The sequence below is a fragment of the Athene noctua genome, chromosome 2 (assembly GCF_965140245.1).
Source record: "Athene noctua chromosome 2, bAthNoc1.hap1.1, whole genome shotgun sequence".
NCBI lineage: Eukaryota > Metazoa > Chordata > Aves > Strigiformes > Strigidae > Athene > Athene noctua.
Window position 1 is genome coordinate 20,135,009 of NC_134038.1, and position 21,189 is coordinate 20,156,197.

General features: G+C 39.3%; 1 protein-coding gene across 4 annotated transcripts; it reads right to left on the reverse strand.

The window, feature by feature from the left end:
- Positions 1-1,065: 1,065 nt before the first annotated feature.
- Positions 1,066-20,483, reverse strand: EBAG9 (estrogen receptor binding site associated antigen 9). 4 transcript variants are annotated; one of them, XM_074898516.1, is made up of 8 exons: positions 20,314-20,483; positions 15,062-15,186; positions 13,117-13,214; positions 9,684-9,762; positions 9,322-9,480; positions 7,205-7,312; positions 6,132-6,223; positions 1,066-1,601 (listed from the first exon to the last, which is right to left on the reverse strand). In XM_074898516.1, the coding sequence occupies exons 1-8, from the start codon at positions 20,405-20,407 to the stop codon at positions 1,481-1,483; spliced, it is 876 nt and encodes a 291-aa protein (XP_074754617.1). In that variant the 5' UTR covers positions 20,408-20,483; the 3' UTR covers positions 1,066-1,480. The 4 variants fall into 4 exon arrangements, with proteins under 4 accessions (XP_074754617.1, XP_074754620.1, XP_074754619.1 ...); XM_074898519.1 differs by lacking the exon at positions 15,062-15,186 and adding an exon at positions 14,131-14,306 and having other exon boundaries at positions 20,314-20,467; XM_074898518.1 differs by lacking the exon at positions 20,314-20,483 and adding an exon at positions 14,131-14,306.
- Positions 20,484-21,189: the final 706 nt, after the last annotated feature.

Consider the following 21,189-nt stretch of genomic DNA (forward strand, 5'->3'; position numbering starts at 1 on the left):
ACTTGTGTAAGATTTTAAGCAACATGACAAGCATACTGACTATATAAAAAAACCCCAACTTTTTTCCATGACTAAGGCCATTAAAGGTAATTCTTACTCAATTACTTATCTTTTAAGCAAAACTTGTCAGAACCTACAACTTAGTTAAAAATTCCATTTTTCTAGGCAGGCATGATCTAGTCAGATAGTCCCCCACCCTTTCCCATTCTTCCACAACTTCACTGTTCCCTGTATGAACAGGGAACAATTCTCAGGCACAGAATGCACTGTCTTCGCTCATCTATCACAAGATAAGAATTCCAATCTATGAATTCAGGGATAACAGCATCCCCACAACAGAAGATGGAGATGGCATTCACTGAAGCTCTTGGCTGGACTCCCTTCCTCCCATACACCTTTCTTTCCATCAAACATTAAACTTTTCTTCTTCATTAAAACACTGTTGTCTCCTACTGCCTATTTACCATGCACCCTTTACCAAAGGAATTCCACTGTAAATACAAACAGTAAATGTACAAAAAAATGGAATTTGAGAAGCGCTGTTAACTGGAAAATTTTCACACTAGCTTTATTAACAGGAGGAAACAATTTTTTTTTCAGTTATACTGCCTATGTATAAGGTGTGAGGTGTTTATTTTTTTCCTAACTGTAGGAAGTAGAAGAATTTCTGCTAGAAATACAAATTGACCCATACAAGTAAGTGATTAAATCATTCCCCTACATTCACAACATAAGCCTTCATAAGAAAGCAGCAGTGTGCACTACCATTGTGTGGTGATGCCACTGCTGATAGACATGGCAGTGTCGCATGTAAATAGGCATGGTAGCACAGGAAACTGCAAGTGACAAAGTGACAAGAAATCAACTTCAGTGTCCAGCTGTAAGTTCTGCTCTACCATAGCATACTCTACCAGGAGTACACTTATACTTGCAGTTCATCCACAACAAGTCATTTTCTTCTGCACAGGTCAGTATGATCTTCCATGGAAAACTCTAAAGTATTTATAAATACTTTAATAAAAAGGCAAAAGCAGACATCCTTTATCAGGCAGGAAGCACAAAGGGTTCTTTAAAACTGTTTAATTACATGTTTCAGGTAAGCACAGACAATACAGTGTATTTCCCACCACTGAATATTTACATTCTTTCCTCTAGGCTTGAGATGTTCATTAAGAGTGTCTTTCAATCAACATCCTTGCTCAATCACTTTTGCTGCAAAGAAGGGTGCTGGAATAGAACTATTGCAGGAAACATCATTCCATCAAGACATGATTTTCTGTGGGGTTTTTCTCCTTTAAGAACCACCTACTAGTAGTTCAAGATATTTTGGGAGAATCCTGGCCTCCAAGATGACCTGAAGAATGCATTGAAACCAAGCAGTGTCTTGAAGTCCTAGAAATACTTAAACCAATACCAATATGTATTTTGTAGAGCTGAAATTCTCTTTTTCACTGGCACTGCCATTGATGCCTGGTTTCTGTTAGGACAGTTTTACACCAATTTTGTTTTGTTCCTTTTTCATTAGCCTCTGGGCCTCTTTCTCCATTTTTTTTCGTTGTTGTTCTGCTGCTCTTTTTTCCCTTTCTGCTATCTTCTGTTGTCTGTAATTAAAGAAAACATGACTTATTAAATAACAGAAATCCAATTTTCAGCATGGTCATATGTTAAGTTCCTGTTAATAAATAGGTTATTATAACTAATAAAAACAGAGCTTCAGTCTACTACAGTTAAACTTGGAACAGTTATTCTTTAATTGTGCTGAAGCCCTTTTTCCAGATTAATCTAGTCTTAGGAAGTAATACTTGTTCAATTATTTTACAATCTAAAAGCCACTCAAAGATTCAGGGTAAGTGAATGGGTAAGAGTAAATGACAGTTATAAGGCCTAGAGCTATTTAGGGGAAAAAAAACAACCAAACAAACAATCTAATGCTTTGAGTAGCAAGATTACCCATCTTTTCAAATACAGACCAAAACAGTTTGACTTGTCTAGAACACTGACTTGTGTCCCCCCTTCCTCCCAGCAGAGGCATCAGTAACTATCCTCTTTGTAATGCAACTATTCAAACATTTTCCTCATGATCTAAGATAACTTCTAATACTCTCTTTCATGTGTTCAGGATCTGTGTTGTACTCTATGATTCAGTACAAATATAAACAACAGCCTTTAAAGGCACACAAAACTTAGAAATATTTGACATGCAAAGAGAGTATGTAGTCTTTGTACTGGACAGGAGAGGGATTGCACTTCTTTAATAACCTTCAGGGTTTCTCTTGATTGATTATTAATGGTTAGAAATTTTCGTATACTTTATTAAGCTGCTCTGCTGTCTGTCGTGGAAGAATGAAATTCGTCATTTGCATCAAAATCTACCTCCCTCTACAAGTTTTTTGCGATCATGACCCACTATTCCAACTGGATAGTTGACAGTGCTGTCAGTCTAGCATATGTAGAGTAATAATATTTGCCACTTTAGAGTAGCAGATTTTCTTTTATTCCCCACACCTCTGAACTGATGCAGAAGGCAAGAAGCTAAATGTACACCAGCCAGCATGTAGAGACAGTAGAATTCCAAAAAGCCACATGAGGTGTTAAGCAATGCTGCTATTCATTTGCAATTCTGAAGTGAGGAAAGTCATAGCAGATCATGTTTCTTTTCCCCCCTATAAAGGGCATGACACAGAACTCCTCTGCACAGAGAAGTGGTTTCCATGCCCTCTACTGGCTGAGTAATTTTATTGGATTTCAGTTATGCCCAAATGAGAAGAAACCTTCACATCACCTCAGATAGAGAAACTGAAGTCACCAAAAAATATAAACGAGTAGCTTACCAACGTGATTACTTTCCACTGCTCTTTTACCTGGTCATTATTCAAAACACTGATCTCTGTTCCAAACTGCCTGCATGCTTTCAACATAAAGTTACTACCTTTCAGGTTCAGAAATGTTTCATTTCTCAATAAAGGAAGAGCCTATGATGAACTGCAGCCATATCTGACTCACCTTTTCTGGGTTCCAAAGCAAGGAGTTCAGCAGAGCTTAGATGGAATGATAAATTATTTAAACCAGGAAAGTGTTCACTCCTGATGTCAACCTTAATTTGCATTCCTAACACACGTCCAAAAATCCCTGAACTTCTCTCATTGGTTAGCAGAACATGAATTATAATCAGAACACTGTTAGCAGACATTCTTATTCCAGTATGTTTTTATTTACTGTATACGTTCTGAATGAGTGTAGTAAGAATAATTTCATACCATTTGGTCTTCAACACAACAGAGAATGCACAAGCATTTAGCTTAACAATTCCCATTAGAAAAAAAACTTCACTGGTATTAGAAAGTCTAAGGTATCTACAATTGCAGAAGAAACGAAGTTCTAACTAACTTCAATTAACTGAAAATCCAGTTTATCACCCAATATGCTGATTCATCACTGACTGAAGAATTTCAGCACATCCCAGCCCAGAACCTGCTGGTGAATGGGAAAAAAAGAAAAAAAAGAAACAGATTACAGGAACCTCTCAGGCACTAGTAGCCTGCTCCTCGGCACTGTCTTTCAGCATGCTTTGATTCCAGGAAGCATCTATCGTACTATACATGCTTATTTCAACTGTCACACATACACATTAAGTCACCAGTGAGGCCACAGGATAGTCTTTGCTATTTAGCAGGCCACAGCCCACTTTTGCATGATTGATCAGCACTCCACTACTACACAAAAATTACTCCAGTCTAAGACACTTCTGAATGCTAACTGAGCACCAGAAGGTACCCAGACACAGCTAGGTAAGGGAAATCCTTACATTTTCTGCACACTCATTCGCAATGAGCACTGCTGGAGTACAGTCAGCATTAATGCTCTGGAGGGTTAGGGGGACTTTGTCCCCCATTTAGCAGTCTGAAACCTTCAGATCATCTTGTAGACCACAATGCAGTCTTCTAGCATTAAGAGACTCCAGATCATGTCCTTACTACAGTCTGTTGTAAACAGAGCCAGGCCTTTCAAGTAGCATACTTAAGTTTTATTTTAAATGTCAGATGTTAATTATACCACAGATGCCTACTGCAGGAGTAACTGTAAACGCAGAAGGTATTTCCTATTGATCTTGCTAAAAAATCGGCCAGCATTTTCCTCAATTACAGAAAAACATTGTAATTTGATGTGTCATGAATAAAACCAAGATTTTACTTCACACAGCTGGGATACAGCTTACACAATGATCAGTTGTACTGAGGTGGCCATTCATAGCTGGACAAACAGTACATAATACTTGAAATATTTGGACACATACACACCCCATCTAAAACAAAGTTTGATACTTTTTAGTAGGGCCAGGGAGGAAATGAAAATTAACTACTTGAGCTGAAGCCTTTCAACAGTAAAGATGCCAGGCTGAAATCTTTAGAACAGTTTCAACCAAATAAGATGACTCTGAAAAACAGAGTTCGGGGGAAAATCCCACTGCTATCACCACGTAAGAGATGTCTGTAAGTATTCTAGAGTATGAACCTGACAATTAGCAGACAATATACCTTTGACTATCCTGGGAATATCCACTACACAAATTTTACACTCCAGAAATAAAGTGGCATATGCACAGACCAGATTATTTTTAGAAGCCAATTTGTATAAAACAGGTCCCTGCTTTGGAAAGTTTGACTCCTTCCTTCCATAGTCCCAAAAACATCTGTAACAGAAGGGGGCAAGGGTTAACTGAAGTACAATGCGGCCTCTGCAGTTAGCAAAAGTAGTTGTTTCATTTCTTGGTTCAAAAAAAGCAATATTTTTCATTGTCTTTGTTTGGTGCATCACAGATTAAGTGTAAGTATACCGCACTTTAAAGAACCTACTGAGCCTACTAATATTCTTTATGGGAAAAGGTGCTATCCTTGGAAAAAAAAAACCCACAACAGTCCAAAGGCACATTATTCATATCACAAAGCTTGTACTCTTGTGATACATTAGTGAAAGGTCTGAAACAATTTCAGTACAGAAGTTAAAAAATACCACTAAGATACTCACCAGAATGTACAGAGACATATTTGATTAAGTTTACAAAAATACTTGCATTACAACCCTATTCTCCATATTAAGCTGCTGCAGAGCAAGAATTAGAATTGGTTGAATTTATTATCAATCAGTAACACATCAGAAGTGTGCTGGTGACCTCCCTCTTGTCTTATACTACTGGTTGAAAAAAGTAAACTTCCCCAAATATTACACTAAATAGTTGACCAGAATCCTTTTTTTTCCAAGACTTTTTTTTTCTTTTAAAGATTCACAGTTCTAGAATGTTTTTTTTTTATTATATCATATCCTTATTTCATATTATCACTATTGTCCCACTGAAGCCATGTATTTGTGATTTTGCGAGTAGAAAGAGCAGTTTAGGAAGCGGGAGCTATCTGAGCCAGGTTATCTGACGATGGAGCGAGCAATCAAAGTTTGATAAAACCTTGAAATGAAACAGATTAACATAAATCACTGCCAATTCGAATCACTGCATGTGATTAACTTAAACTCAGTCTGCATCTCTTTACCCTTCATACTCCTTCCACACTTTTAAGCAGGAAAAAAAAAGAACACAAATGGACCAGATAAAGTATTCATGCTAACTTTGTGCAAGACACTGATTTTACATACAAGCCTTATCAGGTAGTTGTTAGAGGGGCAGAGAGGGATTCTGAGAACATATTTATCACTTCACCTTTTACACTCAATTATTTTTACTTTACAGCACATGATTATGATCCTTTTATAAGGCATCCAGTTGTATTTTACTTAAGTTGAAACATGCTATTTGTACATAATAAATTGTTGGAGTTGGGAGGGTTGGTGGTGGTGTTTCAGTGTTGGTTTTTTTTTTTTTTTGAGGGGGGTGTTCATGTGTTGTCTCAATGTTACAGTGATTCTCAGATTTCCCCTGCTATCTTATCTACTAAATTGATCAGATTCAAAATGTATTCTACCAAGTACCAGTTTGAGAGATTAGATGCATAAAAATCATTTATCTTAAGAACTGTTTAACAATTCTTAGCACTTATCAGAAAGGCATCACAACAGACAAACCTGTATTTGATTCTTTTACATGTAAAAAGTTTACATGCTGTTACATTATTTTTAGTTACCTAAGAACTTCTTCTGCCTGCCAGGCAGCATCTTCCTCTTCTTCCCAGGCATTAGTATTTTCTTGCCAAGTATCCAAGTCTCCCAGTTCAGGCTGAAACAAAAGACAACAAGCTCTTAACACATGGAAAAAATAGACAGAATGCTTATTTTTAACCTTGATGCTTCAGACCTCCAGAAATATTTGAGATATGACAGTACTACTCAACTTACTCTCTATGCATCTTCCCCTGCTTTACTAACGTCTCCAGTTAATTGTTAGAAGGTTTTTTGGTTTCTACTGGTGAGTAACAGAGGACAGAAGGAAGTACTGGAGTGCATTTTTAGGAAGAAGGTAAGTTGAATAGATGAAATGAATAGGTAGTGTAAAAGATTTCTGGAAGTTGCATGGACAAACCATCGTGTACATCCACCTTTGTGTGTCCAATATTACTTGAGTGCTGCTTTTACTCACTAGAAGTCTTTCCTTTTCATTGCTGACAGTCTAAGAAAGTGGTATGACCATGCTGTACTGCTTTCTGCCTAGACCCTTTTGTACACTATGTTAATCAAAGGAGAAGCACTGTTAGAGAAGGCAGAGGAAGGGAGGGAGACCATCTCCCTCTAAACAGCCAGGCTCTTAGGTAAACAAGGCTACTTTTTCAAAGGCTAAAAGAGCAAAAATTAGGAGACTGTTAGAATACAATCCCTACAGAAAGGAAGAGAGAAGCGGAAAGTTAAAAATGGGTCCAAGATAATAAAGCAAGGGTAACCCAGAAGCTTTCACAATTTAAAAAAAAAAAAAAAAAAAAGCCTTCTCCTCTTTTGGTTTTATGTTTTGCAAGCATACAAGTGTTCAGAAGCTTCTTACATTTTCACCACTTCTGTTAAAGAGTTTCTCAGTAGAATAGATTAGTTAAAGTTAGATTAACTACTTCATTGCTTTGAACCAAATACTCAATTTTAAACCAATTTACATTATTTCACAACTATTCCTCTTGCTCCCCACAATGCAGACCTTAGGCAGACTATTCCTTCTCCTACAGAACAGTCATTTAACTGTCAAATACAAGAGCAATACACAGAGCATACTTACAGACGGGTGAATAAAAGGAATATCTTGTGTAGCTGCTAATCTGCTAGAGAATCCTGTGTTTCCCTCTGGAATCCCAAAATTTAAAGGCTCTCGTTTTTTAATAACTATCTGAAGATATTCAAAGAAAGGAAAAATGGTAAGTCAAAGCACTGCACAGATTCCTGGTGATCATGTAACTTTGTGCCTGTGAAGGTACAGCTACACAACACTGCACTGTGTCTCAAACCTGCTCAGGTTTAGGAAGCTGTACACCCAAATGAACTGGTAAGTGAGAGAAGCTAAATGCAAAAGACTCACAAACTCCCTCCTCCCCCCACTAGCTTCTTCTTAAGTCACATGGAAACCTATAATTGTATCAAGACAGAAAAACGGAACAAAGAATTACAGACCAAATACCCACATCTCACAGTACTCATATAAGCTACCAATTACATGACATATTCGTTGGAGAAATCCTGCTTCTACAATAGGTCACTGTAAGATACTACTCTTGAGGATAGTGCTGTCTGTACAGCTATACTGCTCTGGAACATGAGCTCTCTTAGCTACTCCAATAGCATTATCTGTGCGTACAATTAAGTTTCAATAGTTGCAATGTAATTCACTACCACATCAACTGGTAAAGCTCTGTACTGATTTAGCTGAAAAACACGCACTAATGCTTCTCCTAAAAGGCTTATTAGCAAATTTGACATGGTTGCTAAGATCATGTATCCCTTACTTGTCTTGACCTCAAAGATACCAACTTATTCGTTTTGTTCAGCCTACTTTAAGTCTCTGCTGCTTCCAAAAGAGGTAGATTCACAGTTCTACTGACTGTACAAATGCTAGTACAAGTGCAATAAAGGAAAAGGGATTAGACCATCTTATTTAGCAATGACAGACTCTTTTATTTGACTGATGTTCCATTTCCAGACGTTAAAGACATGAGCAGTAACTTGAGTTACACCTCAGATCTTGGGGTTTATATTGAGCCCAGATTCAGTGGAAATACAAACACAAATTCATACTTAAGGGTGATAACAAGGCCAAGCTTGCAGGAATGGTGCCTACTGTCATCACTAGAGATACATTTAAACTAAACACAGTATACAGTATCAAACAGCATGGACTCAAGTTTTGTTCTGAACCTAAAGCTCATTCTATTAGGCAAAAAATGTCATTAGATACAAAGGAAAAACCCCCTTCTCCCCAGTCCTCCTCTGCCCTCCAGATTTTTTAGTCCACAGAATACTACGATCCTGAATGTACAGAAACCTGACCCTAGTATCATCTCCAGTTTATAGAACCACAGGACTATTCATGTTTGGAAAGGGCCTCAGAAGGTCTGTAATCCAACCTCCTCAAAGCGCTGTCAGCTCTGAGGCTGATGAAGGTACTCAGGGCTTATCCACTTAGGTCTTAAAAACTTCTAGAGAAGGAGCCTACACAACCTCTCTAGTAATCTGGCAGTATTTGACTGCCTTTGTGGTGAAAAAGGTTCTCCAGTTGACTCCAAGTCCTCTAAGTACCCAGCTGGAAGATTTCCACATAGAAACAAAACTTGCAATTACCAGAAGTTCAATCAGCATTTATTTACAGTGTTGATGCTCTTGTGGATATGCCCTTCTGTCTTGTCTCCATAATAAAAATGGACATTTGAAAAGCAAGCTATTTTGAAATATCAGCTCCCTAATTCCAGCCTCCCCAGTATAACTTGGTGAAAGAAGTAACCACTGTTTTCTGAAACAGCAGGACTGCTACCTCAGACTTCAGAAGAGGAGGACATGGAATGTCTCTGTTCAAATAATGCAAGGGCTTAAACACAAGTATCTTAGTGCAGTGGTTCCGTTTTCAGAATTAAAGTGACTTGAGGGTTCTCACATTACACTTCCCGGAGCTTTCAGACGATGCAATTATTCGTAAGTTTCCAATAGCATTAAGACTGAAGCATCACACTCATTAAGATCTTAGAGTCAGTATTTTTAATTGAACATGTTAAGACTACACATCAGCACCATTCTCATTTTGACAGGACAGCTTAATTTTACTATCAGCACCTTCTTGCCCACTTACTTATAGCCTATTTTAAAGCAAGGAAAACCCTCCATAAATATAGTTGAAAGTGAAATACTTACTTTTTGAGTTTTTCTTATAGTTGGTGTCATATCTTTGAAATAATCAGGTTCCATTTGTTCCAAAGGATTTTGCTGAGCAGCCACATTACCATTGCCACCTTCAATCTTCACACTGGTAGGTGCATCTTCATCCCATGAAGACCAGTCTTCTACTTCAGGCTGAATATAAGCATGTGGTACAAGTTAATATTATCTGCAAGTAAAAATTTGTCTCTTTATATCTTGCTAAGATATATTCTTAATATTATATAGCATATATAATACTATATCTTTCAAAGACATATACCAATCCTGTTGTAGGACTGATACAATCACTCTGTTAAGTGATTATCTATTAAGCCACCTACCACTTAAGCAATTACCTGTTTAGGAACAGATGAATAATCCACTGTGGTTGGCAAAGTTATCTGGTCTCCACTTAACTTTCGCCCTCTTCCAGACCTGAAAGAAAAATGTAGGATTCCTCCAAGCTCTGAAAACATGAGCACTAAGTTTAAGAAAAACAAAAAGGAAGTCTGAGAACAGCACTACTGAAAATAGTCATGGCTAATACATCAAGTGCTTAAACTATCCTAGTATTAACTACTGCCAAAGAAAGGAATTTCATCACAAATTTAAAGCAGTGGTCACCATAATTTCAAAGTGTAATATACTTTTCAAACCGCAGTAGAAATAGAGGACAAGCAACTTAAAAAATACGAAAATGAAAAAATTAACTCAGTTATTTGCATAGTCAGTTACAATTTTTAGATTGTCACTGCTTATGAAGCAAACGTTATTGATCTACATTTGTTCAAAGATAACCATTTCTACTGTAAACTAAGAAATCTTTGTACTTGTCTTAGATGCTACACTGTGTCTAACAAATCTCTTTGAGCTGCTCGATTTGAAAACCCCTCTAAAGCACTTTTTTCCTTCAAAGTCTAAACAGAGGTGGTACAAGATTATGCAAGTCAACAGCTTCTGTTCAATAAACTCTTCTACTTACTTAAATACTGTTTCAAGGAAAACATTTCACCAACTGTATCGATTTTAACTGAAAAGAAACACTAATGCATTGCAAATAAACCACCTCAATATTTATTTAATGACAGTGGACAAAGATCACAATGATAATTAAAACATTTTTAGCTGACATTCACTATATTTGAAAACCTTACAACACAAGAGAAAAAGTCAGGCTCACACTCATGTTGTCCCCAAGGAGTGTAAGCTCCTACAAGAAGACAGTCATGTAACTGACCTTATGCAGCTTGGAAAAGTTAAGTTTTGTTTATTACTACTGATGAGGAAAAAACTGAGAAACTACAATTTGGAGTTAGTATCCTTTGGTTTTACTATTATAGAACATTCTACCATGAGCTCAGGATAGCTGAATTGCTTGTAATACCACCTCTGCCGCATGCTGGTGAGTGATTAGATGTAGTTTTCTCCTACTTTTTAAACTCAATAGATTCATCCTTAGGAAAGAACAGGTGCTATCATAAAATTTTCAAGCTTTGTATAATTACCTTGAGCCCCTTTAGAAACTGTCCCTTTAAGCTGAAAAGCAACACAGTTTAGGGGAAAAGAAAGATGAACACACTGTTCCCTCAAACACATTGGAGACTTTCTGGTTCTGGTTGACTAGATTTTAGCTGATGGCTCTAAAGGAAACCCAAGTTTGGAAACACTATCCCTCAGACCTGTACAACATACATATCTTTTAATACTATTCTAAGACATCACTTTTGCAACTATATATACTTCCCTGTTTATATGATCTAGAAGACTCCAGCAAGTGGCTTATAGGAAATACTCATCAAGCCAAAATGATGACACTGACAAGGGTGAAGGTGGGAGGGAACAGCTTCTGTCATACAACACGGGAGAGAATACGCTACACAGGGCAGTGCTGAGGAAGGCTACGTATCTCTGCTTCTACAAAGGGAACAAGATGTTTATAGGAACAGTTGCTTCACAACCATCATTAGACAGATACTGATCACTGCTCTGAATGCCAAATGCCTCGAGAATTCTTGGTTTTGTTTCTCCTTACTAATTAGCAGCATCCTGATTTCTCAGCTGGAGAAGATAAATACAGATTTTAAATAGAATGAACTTTCATCTCTTTTTGTACCTTTTATTTCCTGGAAACAGTGGCTCAGGCAGGCTGTTGTTTACTGAAAAAAAAGTTTTAACTGAAGAGATGACTAGTACTCTATGGAGGCTTTATGCTGACTAGAAAGATATATGATTTCTACAAGCACTTGTTTAAATGAAAAACTAATGTAAACTATATAATTTAAATAAGTACTAGCTCATATCCACTGAATTAAAATGCACAGTTAATTAAATCACATTTGCTGGTTATCAGGCATACTCATATGCAGGGGTGCATTACAGGGAAATTAAATTTATCAAGCTGTGTTTTGCAACTGACAATGAACAGGAGAAACATCTCCAGTTAATGGACTAAACTAATTTTATCCATTGATTTGCTTACATGAAAGATTTTAAGTTTTCATTCTTTCAACTAATGGTTGTTCACAGAAGAAAAGTTCTACTTTTTACTACCAAGCAGTTCCTTAACTGTTCACTCAAAAGTTGAAAAACGGAGGGAAATACACCTACTAAACAATTATCTGCTTATAAAAGCTATCTTAATACTTAAAGAGATGAAGAGTCCAGGTGATATAGAAGCTATCATCAACTCAATGTTTTGACTTCTTTCAGAACTTGAACAGCAAGTATTCTTAATCTAATTTGGAATTCAAATCACAGAACTAAGGTTGACATCTGTATGGTTGTATGTAGCACTCAAATGTATCTTTTTAAAGCTTCACTAGATCCATAATGAATTTACCAACCAGTTGAGAGCTTCCTCTTATTCTTGGAATAGGTAAAGGTGAACATGAAATAAAGTTATTTTCTGTCTACCACATATTTTGCATATACTTTAACTTCACTAGCAAAATAGTAGTCATCATACACAAAAGAAGAATACAATTCTCTCAATTGTTATTTATTTATGTAAAACAACATTCTGCAAAAGTGGCAAGAAGCAACAGTAGTTCACATGACAGCACAGTGCCAAGAAGATCTACCTCAGGTACTCTGCTACTGTAATACTGAACTCTACTATTATATGATCGTAACTCTTGAGGTTTTTTTGTATGCTTCTAGGTACTACACTGCTGCGTTCATGAGTCTACAACTCAAAAAGACACTAAGTATAACTTACAAGAATAAGCAAAAAATAAGTTCTGTTCATTAAAAAAACAACAAAAAAGGCAGCTCTCTAACTACTGTCCTCCAAACTTTTGAAAGAATCTTCAATAGGCAGAAGAATTTGAAGTATCAGGCAACCGTTTCTCAACAAAGCAGGATAAGCATCACATTTATAATGAAAGCCTACTGACTGATGAATACATGGATGCTGCTGTTCACTGAATCTCTTAAAAAACCAAAATATCACTTGCCAAGTACTTCTAGAAAATGCAGAGAACAATTTTTCTTAAAGTCTGACACAGAATAGTTTTAAAAGGCAATTTTAAAACCCTGTCATAGCTATTTAGAAAACACTCCTCATAAAAGCTATCATACCACAAAATACACTCACAACTGCACTACACAGACTTTTGAACTTTAAAGAAATATGCAGATTAAAGATGAATTTGACTTAATTTCTCTCTATCTTGATTGTTTTGTCATTAATAAGAACTGAGAAAAGTGATGGGTGGGTGTTGGGAGAAGAAGTGCAAGAACCTGTAATTAAAAAAGAAAAGGTAACCAAATTAAATAAGGTATGTTTACCTGCATATTAACTTTTTAATGAAAGAAAGCACTGCTGCCAGGCAAGTACAGATTTTAAAGAGTCGAAACTGTGTTATGGCCATGGTGAGAAACCCTTCCTGAAAAAGAAAAAAGTTAGATGTAGAGGATTATACATCTTTACATAGTTCTTAAAGTCAATTTCTTTAGCTGCTGATAAGCAAGGAGCACTCTTTGAAACTATATTAATGCAGGAAAAGAGAGAAGGTACCTGGAGCAAAGATGCTACCTGCCTACTATCAGGACGTTTCACTGATGTAAATAATACAAGTACCTAATGCATATGGCCTTTAAAGACACAGCACATAATCATAGGTAAAGTCACAGTTAAAGATACTTTTAAAAGGGAGGTGTGGGCAATCAGTTGCAGTGACTGTACAACTGATCTGTTTTAGATGCTAACAATGGCACTGAACACTAGCAATGCCAAGGAGAACAGAATAATCATCAGTAAGCTCACACTTCCTCAAGTCTTCCATACACAAATTATAAATTTAGTCATTAAGTCAAAAACCAAAACTGGCTGTTTAAATTTAGTTTCCATTTTGATAGAAATGTATGATGAGAACAAGCATTGTTTATTTTAGAACCAGTGTCACTGAAAACTCATCAGCAAAGAAAGACTGCTCATCCTGTGTGCACTGTAGCACCAGTTAACCCCTAGATCTATCAATGCTCCTGTGCCAGACTGGATCGTGCTAGCAAACCCAGCCAAGAAAAAATAATCTTTGGCTGAAGCCACTTATGTTGGCAACTATTTTTCAGTATCAATTTGATAATCTAGAGAATTTATACTCAGCATATCACATTTCCAACGGATCCCCTCAAATAGGTGCAGACTGAGTCAGAATAATCTCCTCTAATTCAAGGATCCCTTTTCTCTCTTCTACAGGTGAACATTTCACAGTAAAGAATAAGAGGTTAGGCTTCACAAATAGTTTTTCATTACATACATCTACACTTGTAACAACATTTTCTGTTGCAAGTTTAACATACCTCCTGATGAGAAGAGAAGGCAGCCCTGTGACATTTTCCTCAGGCCATGAGTATTCCATGGAAGGACAGCTTGATTTCAAATATGCTATGGCATTTAAATCACTTTTTATATTCCAGGCTTTAAGTTAGGAAGAGTCAGGAAGGTGGATCATTAGGTAGGCTGCTCCAATACTGCCCTGAGGATTTTATTAAAAAGTACATAATGGGATTTGTGAGCTTCATGGAGCTTAGATGTATTTTTTATTGGTGCTCATTTGTTAGATAATGTAACTAGTATTAAACACTGTACTAATACAGTACTGACAATATTGCTTCACATACAGTCCAGATCAGGAATTTCTGCTACTGAAAAATCATACAGGGTGGCTCTTAAACAAACAGGTTCTTTTACTGTAAAATGGAAGGCTTAAGTCAGTAAGTAACCACCAAATTACAGACCACACTACCAAGCTGTAACTCAGGAAAAAGGCCTCAAAGGACACATTTCACCTCTACTTCAACACTAGCACTGTCTTGATTTCATTTCATGGGAGACTTAAAAATATAGAGAACCTTATGCAAGAGTGGGTATTAAATGGGCTGTTCGTCTAACAGGAGTAGGAAACAGTCAAACTTCCCACACAGAAGCAAGAAGAGCAGACACCATCCCAACACATTTAGCTTTTAGTTTTAAAGACAGAACTGTCATTTCATATTGTGCTCAAGCACTTCACTACCTTCTGGAATAAGCAATTTTAACAATATCTAGGTGACAGGAGAATGCATCAGTCAAGAATTTGAAGGATTCAGAAATAGTGGATGTTAGTGAAAAAACAGTGGATAGTAACTAGATGGACAGTTCTCTATTCTAAAGGTAGAAATCATTGCAAACTAACACTGAATTGGTGAAAGAAACTGTTACTTTTAAAAGAGGCAGCTAGAAGCCATCTACCTGAGATTTGAGGTATGAAGAGCAGGTGACCTGCTGAAATGAGAATAAAGGTACGTCTTTGCTGAAAGGAAGCTTGTTCAGAAGCTCACTCCACTCTTCTCTATCAGAATTCACTCTTCTATCAGCTTGGGGGGCAAGAGGGAAGGAGTAGAAAAGTACTCAATGTTAGAAAGAGTAAAGCCATTTTCCCCACTGTTTAGCCTACCTAACGGCCACACTGGTCACTCCAAACAGATCCTAAAGTAAAACTAACTACTACTTGAAAACGTTGTTTTAGGAAGAAACAATTACTCAAAACCTCTTCAGACTCAGTATTATTTGTGCCCAAATTCAAAGGACTGCAAAGTTTACTACCTAAGTGCAAAACTAAAAGCAAAACAACGTTCAAGTGTGTCAGTTACATATATATATATATACATACATAGATGTACACATACATATAACACCTCAGTTTTTCAACTCCTCTCCATGTTATTTTTTTATTGTGTACTGTATTGACTTCGCAACACAAACAACTAAAAAATCAGAAACCACAAAAAGTGCAGCTTGTAACCTTGTGAAGTCCACTGCTGAAAAGAGTTAGCCACCAGAAGTTAATCAATTTTTCCCCAGGTCATTCCCATACATGAGTGACTATACTTCTAATTTCACCAGTATATGCCTGTTTGACAGGGTTCAATAGCTACTGTCATTCCCCATAACAATCAAATGACTCCTCCCTCTCCACTTTCTATGTGTCATGCAAAAGTTTCTGAGTTATGACAGAGGTAAAGACACACACACAATCAAAACATATTTCTGTTGGAGCTGCATTTCACTTCATCTGTGGCAGCACTAGGCCCTTCAAGATAGTAAGTAGCATTTTGCCCACCTCTTCTCTGAGCTTTGACTGTAGTCTTTCCAATTAAATTAATCTCTGTACACTACAAATTGTCAGATGCACAACTAGAGTTTTGGCAACAATATGCTATCAGCCAGTCACAGTAATATCAGCAATCATCCACCTTTAAAAAGTACTTTCATCCATGTACCTAGTTTTTATACTGCTAACTAATATATGAAGCAATATATATGCATTAATTTCAGCAATATGCTAAAAGCGGTTTAAAATAGAATCTTGAACTAATTATTAGCTCAAGATTAGGACAAGTCAAACATTCTCCCAAGTGTCTGAAACAGGTCTTGAAACATTTGCATTGTTGCTCTAAGGACAGCACTACCCAAAAAGAAAAGTTAAAGGTTAGCTAAAGTTTTTGAGTTTTGTCTGGTGCTTTGGAGGCTTTTTTTGGTTGGTGTTTGCCACTTTAAAAAAAAAAAAAAAAAATCTTCTCAAAAGGTAAATGATTTTATATTCTGAAGCAGTTGTATGAATACTAATGTACATGGAACCTTAATATTCCTGAGTTCACTGCAAACTCCATTCACCTTATACCATTACACTAAACTTGCTAAGTGAAAGAGCATTCATTCTTTTCTTGTCCATCTTTGTCAAACACTGGAAAGAAACACAACCATGTATCTTCCTTATCTTATGAATGGGAACAAACACTGAACAGTGTAATGCTAAGTGGCAGGGCCACAACTTTCTTTACTCCTTCTCTTAAGTCTTTCCTTGATAATCAACCCAAAAGGAACTACAATTATATCAGCAGATGACTATGATACAGGATAGCACAGACACACAATACAAAGGGGCAGTGCTCCAGCAAGAATCCTAGAACGTTTCTTAACAGGTGAAAAACTGGACTAGATTTCAGAAAATCTGAGAGTTGTGTGCCAGCCCAATACACCCTAGTGCATATCATGCCTCAGCTTCCCATTTGTAAAACGGGATAGAGCTTTCCTTTCCTGATTATTGAGATTCCTTCTAATGTATTAAATTCATTAGACTTACTGTCAACTGAACTTTTAAGTTCCATTACAACAGATACAAATAAGCAGATAAATCAGGACAGGAATCCTAATTAATTTAATTCTAGGAGTCAATGCAACAATTTTGTAATAGACACCGAATTTAGCTGGAGTTTGACTTGCATAACTCAGTGTCTTTTATTGGTAAAAAGTCACTGCAGTGGCTCACATGGAAGATGAGCACAGAGAGAATTAAAGCACGGCAGCAGCAAGATGTTAAACACGTTAGAGCCACATCAAAAGAATAAGGCAACTTATTCCCAAAAACATTTTATGGATCCATAAAGGAAACATAGTGAAGGCAGGGGAAGTTCAGAAGTTTATTGAACTGAAACATTTTTACATAGCTTTCAGCTTGCAGCAGTGGCCTCATGAAAACTCCTGGCACCTCTGACTTCACTGACACCAGCCAGCAAATTGTCTGTGGCACACATACTTCATCTGAGTTAATCAGCTATGCAATAAATCAATCCATCTCAGCTAGTCAACTATGCAATAAGCAAGACTCTAACTGGCCTTCACTGTACAAGGAGCACGTTGTCATCTGGTGAAGCACTTCCTCTTTCATACCTAATTGCACACACAAAACCCACTTAATATTTCAAGAGAGAGCCAATTCTAAAATAAAGTCACTTTGTGGCACTAAAACTGCTTAGAAACTTGTTTTCTCCCAGTGAATTCATCTCCTACTGTCAGTGAAAAAGATGTCAAAACACTCAGAGAAACTATCCTGTTCTCTGTTCCTCTGGAATGCTGACTGATTTGTATTGCGTAGTTTTCTTCAGGTATCACCATCTTCAAAATGGAATTTCTGCCTTGAATTACCAGTGCTTTGTGAACTGATTAAATTTTCTTTCACATCAGCTTATCTGCAACACGGGAATGAATACATGAAGACATCTTGGAAATGGTGACTTTAACTGATATTAAACACAGCTAGCTAAATAGCCAAAGGACAGTGTCTAAATCAAGACTAAAAATAACTTATCTGAAATGGAAAGGTTCCCCGTCAACTACATTTACATGAGTAGACATAAAAAAAGCCTCACCCTCCTAAAGCAAAATGAGAAGTCCATTTCCTGCAAAAGACTAACATGGCCTTGAGTGCTTACATGTGTCAGCACCAAAAGCCCACAAAATCACCACTAAAACAGCATGTCTTCACTAGAACAGCTGACAAAAGCCTAGCAAGTACTATATGATTAGTCCAAACTTTCAGTGGGAAGGACAGGGTTTCTTAAAAGTGCGTTTTGCACGAAATTTTACAAAAGTAGTGTGGCCACAACTGATGCCCAAGTAGGTTTACAGGGAAGTAGAATCTTATGAAGATTAGCAGACAGAGTTAAAAAATCTGATTATTTTCAAGCACACAAACTCTCCTCCAAATCATGTACAAGATGTACAAAAACATTCTGTATTTTAAAAAAGGCAATGTAATGATTCAGGCACAGCATCCAACCAGGTACTGAAAGATATAACCAGCATCTCCTGCATTTCAAAGAGAGCAACCATGATTCTATAGCCTAATGAGGAGGTTCCACTGTCCTCTTCCTGGTTGATTTCTGTGTGGTTTTTGGTTTTTTTTTTAATCACTTTGTATAGAAACATAATATTGGGAACACTGAGAGAGGAGGAAAAAACTTAGCAGGTCAGTGTCTTTGTTTGACACTGAGTTTGACAAATGGATAGATTAAACAGCAGCATGACCAAACCTTGAGCCATGCTACTATGGCATTAGAGAGAAGCAGAATCCAAAGATTAGGAGGCACCTCCTCTATCTAACTATAGGTAGGTGGTTGGGGGATGTCCACTAGTGTCCAACACTAATGCTCCAACTTGCAGTGCAAGCACCCTAACTAAGCAGTTTTAAGGCCGCTGGAGAGAAGATTACTTTGCCTATCATTTATGGGAATGAACAAAGTCATCCAAGGTGCTCAAATCCAGCGAGAGATTTCAAGACTATCAGGAGCTGCAGAAGATATCAAAATTCAAGAAGGAATGTTCGTCTCTCTAACTAAAGACAACAAAAACTGGAGCATGCTAGTGATTCCTAAATTATTCCAGATACCCAACACTCTGTTGTACAACGTACGGAATTTCAACTTTTTTTAGAAGTTTTATGACTCTAAGAGTAACACATTTATAGTAATATCGCTTCATCTCACCCCTTCCTCTCCAAGAAGCTGAATATAGTTCCAGTCCTGTTAATGTGATCTCTTGAAGCTTTCTGTTCTCAGTTAGAATAAATTCTATTTTTCAAGGCAACATTAGTCAAAATAGAAAGTTTATGTCCATTAATGACAGTCACTTGACAATTCCTTATCTATATATGCTACTGCCTTCTGAAAACCAGAATACACAATATAAAAATTGAAGTCATGCAATCCCATGATACTACACTACAACTTCATTCACATTTGAAAGAAGTCTTTGGCATAACGCACTAATTCATGTAACTCATGCCACACTGGAGAAGTTCTCAAACACCAGATATTTACAACTAAGATACACTACAAGACATGCTGTGCAAGATGGCTTAGAAATATCTCTACAGGGCTTGTCTGTATTTCCAGAGTATTCAGGACTATAAAGCAGCAAGCTGTACTATTTTTGATTACATACGGAACTGAAGCACTTACACTGCAATCATGACCATGAAATAGTGCCCCACCATCCTACAGAACAGCCCAGGCTCGGGTGTTATGACAGACAGCACCGAAGCCAGATGGTAGCATTTAAGTTTTCTGTGACCTATTAGAGATAATCTTAAGTCTTCAAAAGCTACCGAGCAACTTTCACATTAATTTCTATGCAATTTGTCAGTCTGAATAAAGAAAAATTTCAGATTAGGTAACGCCAAGCAGTGCGGTCCCACACAGTCCCTAGAAACACCCGAAAAAGCCTAAACTCTGTCAGCTCTGACAGGACGTGCCCCCCTCCCCTTTTCCAGAGGCTGCCAAACCTCCCAGTCCCCAAGTCAGTCACTTCAGGCTTTTCCCAGCCCATGAGATTCGCGTCCCCCCCCGGCCCAGAAGGGGCCCGGAGCAGCCGGGCAGACACACGGCGCGGCCGCGGGCCCCGCACTTCCAGGGACGGCCGGGCAGGCCTGCCGCCGGGCCAGAGCCGGCGGGGCGCAGGGGCGGCGGCGGCAGCAGCAGCACCGCCCCGGGGCCGGGGCGTCCCGAGAACGCAGGGGAACGGGACGGGGGTGTAACTGAGGGGGAACCGCGAGGGCCTGTCCCGCGACTGGAAGGCGCCAAGGCCGGGGGCCCGGCCGCACCGAGGCGAGGCGGGGCGGAAGCAGACACCGGGCGGTGAAGGAAGCGGCGCTCCCCGCTCACCTGCCCCAGGGGGGAGGGCTCTCCGGGGGGCGCGGGGCGCTAGGGGCCGAGGCAGCCGCTCCCGCAGCCTCCGCCCTCGCCGGCCGCCCCTCATTCAAAGCCGGGCGCGCACCGCTGCGCCGCCGCCTCCCGCGCCGCCATCTCGGCCTCCTGTCACCCGGGCGACGGGCCCGCCCCTTCCGGCCGCGCCGCTTCCCCTCGCGCCGCCAACCGCCGCTCGCGCCTGGGCGCGCGGCTCCCGCCCAGGGCCGGGGCACAGCGGCTGCCGGGGCACAGCGGCTGCCGGGGCACAGCGGCTGCCGGGGCACAGCGGCTGCCGGGGCACAGCGGCTGCCGGGGCACAGCGGCTGCCGGGGCACAGCGGCTGCCGGGGCACAGCGGCTGCCGGGGCACAGCGGCTGCCGGGGCACAGCGGCTGCCGGGGCACAGCGGCTGCCGGGGCACAGCGGCTGCCGGGGCGGCCTCTCCGCGGGGCCGGCGCTCGGCCCGCAGCACCGGCGCTCGGCCCGCAGCACCAGCGCGCCGGGCTGCCCCGCGGCCCGCCCCCGCCGGCAGCCTTCGCTCTCCCGCCGCCGGCCGCACCGCGAGTCGGGGGGTCCCCCTGTGCGGGGCCGCGCCCCGCCTCTCGCTTCCGCGGCCGCCTGGCCCAGGGCGGGTTACAGCCAGGTCTTTGGCTCAAACCGGGGAAAAACTGAGAAAAAAGCATTGGTTTTTGATGTTATCAAGGTGCTGCCTATGTGGTTGTAAAGGTATTCCTTTGTGATTGGCTGTCTGCTGAGCTGTAAATTTGGAAGCTACTGGAAGAAAAAAAAAAAAAAAATGGCCGAAGTAGCTTCTGACAGGGTGCAGCCTCAGCTGGCAGGGGGTCTTCTCAGC